The sequence below is a fragment of the Canis lupus genome, chromosome 9 (genome assembly GCF_011100685.1).
Source record: "Canis lupus familiaris isolate Mischka breed German Shepherd chromosome 9, alternate assembly UU_Cfam_GSD_1.0, whole genome shotgun sequence".
In the NCBI taxonomy this organism is placed as follows: Eukaryota; Metazoa; Chordata; class Mammalia; order Carnivora; family Canidae; genus Canis; species Canis lupus.
The window spans coordinates 36,725,914-36,734,732 of NC_049230.1; the positions used below are offsets into that span (position 1 = coordinate 36,725,914).

The 8,819-nt window shown below is 59.3% G+C and overlaps 1 protein-coding gene across 1 annotated transcript; it reads left to right on the plus strand.

Annotated features, from left to right (window-relative positions):
- The first annotated feature begins 1,970 nt into the window (after positions 1–1,970).
- On the plus strand, positions 1,971–8,504 carry LHX1 (LIM homeobox 1). The gene is made up of 5 exons (XM_038548027.1): positions 1,971–2,819; positions 4,760–4,986; positions 5,083–5,360; positions 6,751–6,916; positions 7,232–8,504. Exons 1-5 carry the CDS (start codon positions 2,650–2,652, stop codon positions 7,609–7,611), a joined length of 1,221 nt encoding a protein of 406 aa, XP_038403955.1. The 5' UTR covers positions 1,971–2,649; the 3' UTR covers positions 7,612–8,504.
- The last annotated feature ends 315 nt before the right edge of the window (positions 8,505–8,819 follow it).

Here is an 8,819-nt window from a genome sequence, read left to right on the forward strand (position 1 = left end):
GTTAGCACAGGAATGGTGCTGTCCAGAACGGTATTTGGTATTTGACTGGCGTAAGCCGGGAAACCGGAGTGACTCTTCGAGGCTAGGGTTCTCAGGACCGGGACCTGAGCCCCACGTTTGGAATATCTGTCCCCCGCCCCCGCGGGGCAGTGGTCCCGAGGTTATACTCCGAATTAGGGAGGTAAAGGCTCCCTGAGGAGTGAGCACGTGGGTGTGGTCAGCAGTGGTCTCGGGAAGCTGTGGCTAGCCGGGAACCTGGAACAGGGGAGGAGAAGCCGGGCCCACCCAGCCCGTGCGCTGCACACCCGAATCCACTGCAGTCTGTCCGTGGAGCCCCAGACGTCTCGGCCTCCCACTGCCACTACCACCACCCGCCAGCCGCCACGGATGCCCTGCAGTTTCCCGCCTAGTCGTTTGTTTTTGTATGTAAAAGGTGTCTCCGGATCACAGTTTCCATACAACTTCTCGCCTGGGTTGCAACTCCTCACCCGAGGCGCTTCCCCACCCACTCCTTTCCCCCTCCCCGGCGCCGCGCCTCCGGTCTCCCCCGCCCCCATCAGGAAACCGCCGGAATCAACTTTCCAAGACCGCGCTGCGGGAAACAGACACGCAGGTCTCCGGGAGACCGAGACCCTATGGACTTTGGATGGACTGGGGGACAAGGCACGGAGGGATCGGAGAAGGAAGATTCTGTGGCTCTCCCCCACCCTTCCCCACTACCGCAAAAACGCGCGCTGTGCTCGGGACAAACTTTCAGGCCAAGAAAGCGCGAAGAAGGGGGCGGGGGAAGCCCCACACCCGCTGAATTGCAAAGGCAAACAGTTCGCCGGGACCGCCGGGGCTCCCGGACCCAGCTGCAACCCAACCTCCAACAAGGTTCCACCTTGGATTAATCCCACCTTCCAACAGTACTCTGCCCTCCGCCTGCACCTACTCCCGCGCGCTCTCAGTCCTTCCCATCCAAACCGAGGCCTTACCGGAGCAGGAGGGGCTCGGGCACCTCGCTGCCCGCCGCCTGCACCGCGCGGGGCCGGGGATGCGGCCGCCACTGATCCTCTAAACGCGGTCTCCCGGCACTCTCCCCGGCCCGGGGATGCAGAATGGTTTACAGAGGGACCGCGAGCCGCTGATTGGTCGCAGGCCGCGGTGACGTCGGCGGGCGCTGCATTAAGGCGAGGGGGCTTCCAGAGCTCAGCCAACAGCCAGGAGCAGTGACCGAGCCATCGGAGCTGGGGAGAGACGCGCCAGGGCGGCGGACTGGGCCAGGAGACCAGGGACAGAGGGACGCCTGTCCGGAGACAGCCAGCAACGAACTGCGGCCTGGGCGGCGACAGCAGCGGCCCTTGCTGAACTGTTCCGGCCGCGCCGAACTATAGCTGCTGCACCAGGACGGGTTTTTTTTTAAAAGCTCTCCAAGCTACTCCCCCTCCCCCCGACTCCTCCCGCTGCAAAAGAAAAAAAAAAAAAAAAAAAAGGAAGGAAGGAAGGAAAGAAAAAGGCTAGAAAGGAAACCCAGATTTGCCATCACAACGAGAAAAAAAAGGGAAAAGGAAAAGAAAGTCAAGCGACTGTGTGGTTGGACGCAGGCAGCCGGAGCGCGGGCCGAGAGATGCGGGGCTGCGCGCCCAGGCGGCCGCGAGTTGTGACTGGAGCCACGATGCACGGCCAGGCGCGGTGAGGAGCCAGACCGTATCACCTCCCCGGAGGAGTCCAGAAGCAGGGAGGGCCGTCCCGAAAACACGGAGGCCGTCAGGCGGGCCGCGGGCCGAGGTGACGGGACTGGGCCGGTGGGGAGCGAGCAAGCGCACCTGGCTGCGTCCGCCTGGAGTTGTCCCTCTGCGCTCACGACTGACACAAACACTTCTCCAAACCCCGGGAATCTAAGCAGCAACAACAATCAACAACGAGATCTTCCTCTGGCCTTCCCCTCCCTCCCTCCCTCCTCCCTTGGCCTGCCCCCACCCCCTCCCCCAGGCCCACCGCGGGAGGCCGGCGCGTCCCGACCCGCCGCGCGATGCCGGCCGCTTAGGATCCAAAGCTTCAACACTCGTTTTATTCTTTTCTTCTAAAAAAACAAACAAAAACAAAAACAAAACAAAACAAAACAAAAAAAGAGGAGGGGAAATTCTGGTCGGTGGCAGGCAGCCCGGCACACACACCCGCCCTCATACCCCGGCAAAAGCAGATGCACTTTGACTTCTGACAGCTCTACCTCAAGCCCAGGAGAACTCCACGGCGCTTTCCCTGCAACCCGAGCTCGCTGCGTCCTGCTCTTCTTTCTCTGGCTCCTTTTTATTTATTTCTGTCCCGTCGCTGCTCTCGGTGACCTTCACTCCTCCTAGGGCTCTGGGCCGAACAGTCGCTTTCTCCCGGCCTGAGACTCTTGCTGGTCCCAGGAGCTGCAGCCGCGCTGCTGTGCCCCGGTGCCCTGGGACTCCCAGGCTGCACACTCCACCGAGGTGCCCACCGCTCCCCATCAGCCTCATTTCCAGCCCCTTTTGATTTCTTGGTGCAGGTTTTGGCTTGCACCCCCAGTGTGTCTCCTCTTTTTGGAGGGGTTGGGGAGCTCTTGCTGACGTCTTCGGGAATCATCCCCTAGGCTCTACTTGCTCTTCGCTCTCCCGGCCTCACCCGACCGAACCAAAGACCATGGTGCACTGTGCTGGCTGCAAAAGGCCCATCCTGGACCGCTTCCTCTTGAACGTGCTGGACAGGGCCTGGCATGTCAAGTGCGTCCAGTGCTGTGAATGTAAATGCAACCTGACCGAGAAGTGCTTCTCCCGGGAAGGCAAGCTCTACTGCAAGAACGACTTTTTCCGGTGAGTACTTCCCTGGCCCGCCTCTGCTGCTCCCTCCCCGCGGGCCCTTCCCGGCCAGCTTCGGATCAGAGGTCAGCGTGGCCGAAGCAACCGCCTTAGGAGCAGCCTTGGAGAGGGCAGCCAAGTCCCATGGGCACCCGCCTCTTCGCCAGCTGGCGCTGCGCGCCCGGGACGCGGCCCTGCTTGCGTCCTGGAAATTGTGGGTTCTGGCTTAGCTGCACGTACCTGGGAAGAAAGGGTCTGAGTCCGATTGCACCCAGAAGCCCCTCCAAGGTTTGAAGGAGGCAGCACAGCCCCGGGCGTTGTAACCCCAGCTCCAGTCTCCCCACCCCCCACCACCACCTTTCCAGCAACTGTATTAATTCCCGAGCCTCCCAGGTTGCTCACCCTCCGGGCTGAGCTTAGAAGCCCAGGCCAGTTACATGCCACACTGCCTTTTTCGTCTCCAAAAGGTATTGGCGGGAACCGCTTAGGCTTTTGCCTGGAGTGTCTGAGTCCCTTGCCTTGACAGCGGCAGGAAAAACTCTGCCTTAACACCTCTGGTGCACATCCCAGGGTATTCTTGAAACCCTGACCAGCCTTCAAGCGCCGGCCTGGGCAAACTGCACCATGCCTGTGAAATGCCCCAAGGCTCCAGCCTCGGAGAAGACCTTTCCCTCCCGCTTCCCGGCTGCCAGGGTTGGCGAGAGGATCGGCCGCCCAACGCGAAGCTCGGCTTTGTGGTGCAGGCTCTGCTCGGAGCTCTCCCAGGCACTGCGCACTATCCCCTTGCCCCACCTCCTTGCCAAACGCGGGGGAAAACCCGGGTCTGGCTGTCGGAGCCCGGAGATCTCTCCAGATGATCCTCCTTCGTTTAGCATTTTAATTTATTCTCTAAAATTCACTATCTTGCCATGAAATCCACACAAACACACAAGTCAGCCCAGAAGAACAGGAGCAAATGAGAATTTTAATTCCTCTTTACTGGTTTGAAATCTCCCAGTTTACTCTTTTGACTTGGTCTCTGCTTTTCTCCGAGTTTGTGGTGACAGGTCAAACTGGGAGAGGAGGTGGGGGCACGAAACCATACGGATTGCTTTGGTTAGAGGCCCAGAATGCGCTGTCCCCAACGCTGCCCTAGGAAGCGTGTCTCTGATTGCGGGGAACCAGGGAGAAAAGCACTGTGCAGGGTGGTATATCCGGGAGCAAGCGCAGGCTGAGCCTCCAAACCTCGGCCAGCGGCACCTGGTGTCCCCAATACCAGCTAGAGCTGAACCGGAGAACCGGAGAGCGGTGCCAGCTGCCAATGGGCCCCAGAGGCCTGGCTCCCGCAAAGCGCAGCCGGGCACCTAGAGCCCCGCAGTGGCTCTAGATTGCGCCAACCTGCCGGGCTTTGGGCTTGAACCTGGCGGTGGCTCAGCTGCATCCGTCTGCGCGCTCCGCGGCTGTTTCTTTACCGGCGGCGGGACTGGACCTAGCCAATCCTCAGCCTATGTGCAGGGTCGTTTTATGGTGAAGGGTGACGCTGGGAGAGAAAAGCGGCGCTCGGGTCGCGTTTACTTGGAGCTTTAATTAGAATTTGTTCTCTGAATCTAATGAGGAAATAAGTGCCTCCCTTCCCCTTCCCATCACCGCCTTGCCGCCTCCTTCGCCTCCTTCCGCAGGCGCTCTTTTCCTCTGGGACAACACGGGGCATAAGGCTGGGGGTGGGGTTGCAGCTTGGGCCCCTCAATCGCATTCTAACCCTGTGTATCCCCTCACTGACTTTTCACTGGTGCCCCTGCCCTCTCCTGCCTTCTTTACCGCATGATGGGCATTCTGCCTCTCTTTTTTGTCTCTCTTCTTATCCCCTTTCCTCTGCTTCTTCCTCCACTTTCTAATTTCTCTCTTTCTCTTTCGTCCTTTGCCTGGCCTCTGTTCTCCCCCTGCCCCTCACCAACCCGTCCTCTCCCACCTCACAGATGTTTCGGTACCAAATGCGCGGGCTGCGCACAGGGCATCTCCCCTAGCGACCTGGTGCGGAGAGCACGGAGCAAAGTGTTTCACCTAAACTGCTTCACCTGCATGATGTGTAACAAGCAGCTCTCTACTGGCGAGGAGCTCTATATCATCGATGAGAACAAGTTTGTCTGCAAAGAGGATTACCTAAGCAACAGCAGTGTCGCCAAAGAGAACAGCCTCCACTCGGGTGAGGCCCTAATTCCCAGCTCATTAGGGGCGGGTGGGTCCTGGGGGAAGAAGGCCCACTAAGGCCGCTGCTCACCTGTCCCCTCCCTCTCCCCAGCCACCACGGGCAGTGACCCCAGTTTGTCTCCGGACTCCCAAGACCCATCGCAGGATGATGCCAAGGACTCAGAGAGCGCCAATGTATCAGACAAGGAAGGGGGCAGCAACGAAAATGACGACCAGAACTTGGGTGCCAAGCGGCGGGGGCCACGTACCACCATCAAGGCAAAGCAGCTGGAAACTCTGAAGGCGGCCTTCGCTGCTACTCCCAAGCCCACACGCCATATCCGAGAGCAGCTTGCTCAGGAGACTGGCCTCAACATGCGTGTCATCCAGGTCAGGGCCTGGGCATGCCACTCCATTCCCCCAGAGACCGACATGGCTCCTCTAGGCAGGCAACCAGGCCGGCCAAGCCGGGGAAACCCAGCCTCAAGAAGGGGAGTGAGTCCTGGGAGGCTGGAGGGGGTGGACTGGAGAGGCCCAGACACACCCCTCCACTGGTGACCTGTGTTGTGCTGCCCCATGTGTAGGGCATCAGAAATCCCTAGGCAGCCTCCATTTCCCAATTTGAAGCTGGTGCTGGTGCTGGTAGTGGCAGAGCGGGAGGAATGGGGAGCTCAGCATGAGGCTGGAGGAGGAGACGGTGTTGGACACTGCTAGGAAGTTGGGACCCTTTCTTCTGCACCACCCACCTTGTTTGGAAGGAACCCAGAGGTCTCAGAGCATGCCAGAATTAATCAGTTCCACTGGTTTCTCCACAACATAGATCTCCCTCTGTGTCTCCAACCTCTACTTTGTGGGTCTCATGCCTCAGTTAGACAAGCCCCAGAGCAGAAACCTCTTCTCCAGAGAGAGATGGGGGCATCCCGGTCTGAAGGGGGAAAGGCCCAAGCTGGAGTCAGCTCAGCCTCTGGCAGTCTAGAGTGGGATAGGGAGGGGAGGTGGACATCTGGGCAGCTATGCTAGTGGGTTGTGAGGACTTGGAGCTGCATGTGATTTGGGCCTGAGTCTCAAGCCCAAGGTTAGGTGTCTGGTTCACCTGCGGAGGCTCTTCGAGGATGTGGTTGGATGTGCCTGGGAGACTAAGTAAGCGTGGGCACACTTATGCAAGTAGACCCTGCGCCCCGGGAGGCTGTACCATCCTGTGCATAGTGAATGGAAGGTTGCCTGTCTCTGTCTTGTCAGTGAGAGGCTACGGATAGATATATTTGGCACTGGGAGATTTGCGCGGATATGAAGAGGAGATTGTGGGTTTTGGCATCACTATCGTTGGTAGACTGAGTGTCAACAGGAGGCTGTTTAGTTCTCTGTCACGATCATGTGGGGGAGGGGGCTGCCAGGGACCGTGAATGGGAAGCTGCCCGTGTCTGACACTATTCGGGGAGGTTGCGTGTCTATGTGTGTACAGCCTCCAGAAGCTACAACTGTGACAGTGTGACTGTTGGAAACAACTTCAAGTGCCTCACGTCGGGCAGGGCGGCTTGCCCAGGTCCCCAGTCGGGAATCCCGTATATCATTGGCTCAGGGGCCGCCGCCGTGCGCGGTCCTAGTAAGAGTCATACCACCCCCCCCCCCCCACAACCCCCCTGCACACACACAACACACACCCACACTCGGAGCCCGGTGTGGAGCTAGCGGTTGGAGGGGTTCGGGGCCGGCCAGCCGCGCACCCGAAGTGGGCAGGGGGTTGTCTGCGGGGCCTCACCCCGCCGCCTATGTGCTTCAGGTCTGGTTCCAGAACAGACGCTCCAAGGAACGCAGGATGAAGCAGCTAAGCGCGCTGGGCGCCCGGCGCCACGCCTTCTTCCGCAGCCCGCGCCGGATGCGGCCGCTGGTGGACCGCCTGGAGCCGGGCGAGCTCATCCCCAACGGGCCCTTCTCCTTCTACGGAGGTGAGTGTGCGGCCGAGCGGCAGGCGGGCCGGGCCGCGTCCGCTTCGTAGGAAGCGGGTGGCAGCGCGGGAGGCGCTTCTGGTTTGCTTGGGCGCTCTGGCCAGGGGGCGACGCGGCGGAGGCCGGCGGCTCAGCGCGGGGCGTAGTGGAGACCAGGGCCGGCTCCCCGCCTGCGAACGCGGCGGGCGGGCGGGCGGGGAGCAGCTCCCGCGTTCGCGCCAGGCCCCTCCCGCGGCCAGCCCCGCACGGGAGCCCCCCGACTTGCCTTCGCGTCCCTCCTCCTCCGCTCACGTCCTCCTCCCCGCCGCCCCGCAGATTACCAGAGCGAGTACTACGGGCCGGGGGGCAACTACGACTTCTTCCCGCAAGGCCCCCCGTCCTCGCAGGCGCAGACGCCCGTGGACCTGCCCTTCGTGCCGTCGTCCGGCCCCTCCGGGACGCCCCTGGGCGGCCTGGAGCACCCGCTGCCCGGCCACCACCCGTCCAGCGAGGCGCAGCGGTTCACTGACATCCTGGCGCATCCCCCCGGGGACTCGCCCAGCCCCGAGCCCAGCCTGCCCGGGCCTCTGCACTCCATGTCGGCCGAGGTCTTCGGGCCCAGCCCGCCGTTCTCTTCGCTCTCGGTCAACGGCGGCGCGAGCTACGGGAACCACCTGTCTCACCCCCCCGAAATGAACGAGGCGGCCGTGTGGTAGCGGGATCTCGCAGGCGCCGCGGAGTTCGTGCTTGTACAGAAATGAACCTTTATTTAAGAAAAATAGAAAAAAGAAGAAAAAAAAACATTAAAAAGCAAGTCACCCACCCCCCCACCCCCCAACCCCCCCACACACACTTCGTTCAGCGTCGGGGACCATTTTCCCTCTGGGGAGTCCGGATGGGAAAGGGGGACGAGAAATAGGATCCAAATCCGCCTGGAGGCAGAACTGGGATCCGTGCGCTGGCCGGCAAGGTGCGGAGCTGGGGCTCCCGAAAGGAGATGCAGACCTCGCCCCCCACCTTCCACCTGCACCCGGCTGCGCGGACAGACTCCTCGAGCGCGCGCCTGGCCGGAGGGCCGCACGGTAACAGCCACCGCGGCCCGGGGGCGCACGCCGGTGGGGACGCCAGGAGCCCCCGGGAGGGGGGCGGAGAGGCGCAGCGGGGTGCGGGAGGGGGAGCAGCCCCGGGCGCCCCGGGCCAGCCAGGAGGGTGCTGGCCCTGGGAAATCTCTTACTAGAGTTGTCTCAGTGTTCAGGAACAGCGACAACAAACTCTTATAGCTTCAGAAACGCCGACCTGCTGTGCATCAGGTGGGACTATATATATATATATATTTTTTGTCTATCTGGGTTTTTGGTTTTTGTTTTTGCCAAAATTGCAAAATTCTCAATGTAAAGCCCTCAGTATCAACTCTTCTACCTTCACAAAGCTCTACACACACACACACACCCTCGATAGGATGGTCTCTAGCCGGACCACTCAGTAAAATGACTTGAACATCAACTGTGCAAGAAAGTATTTTACCTTCACACATACAAAAAAAAAAAAAAAGTTTAAAAAAAGACTATTGAACTAAAAACAGTCAACTGTTTACGTATAATGTTAAATTCAGGAGTTCAGTGTTTTATTAATATATCCTGTTTTGAAACCTCTTGTTCAAAAAGAAAATGTTTTGAGCAATCAACCAAAATTGTTCATTTTCTTTTCCTGTAGATGTTCTGACAGATTTGCAGGGCTCACAGCTCACTGTGCTAGTACGTAAAAAGGTGTTGTTTACACAAGGCAAAAAGAAAACATGATATTCAGACACTTGCCAAATAGAATAATTATAGCACAAATACTGTAAAGGTGCCTGGCACCGCAACCTGAGAAAGTGTTAAAAAAAAAAAAAACAAAGTGTTACAAGGTTTAAAAAAAAACCATC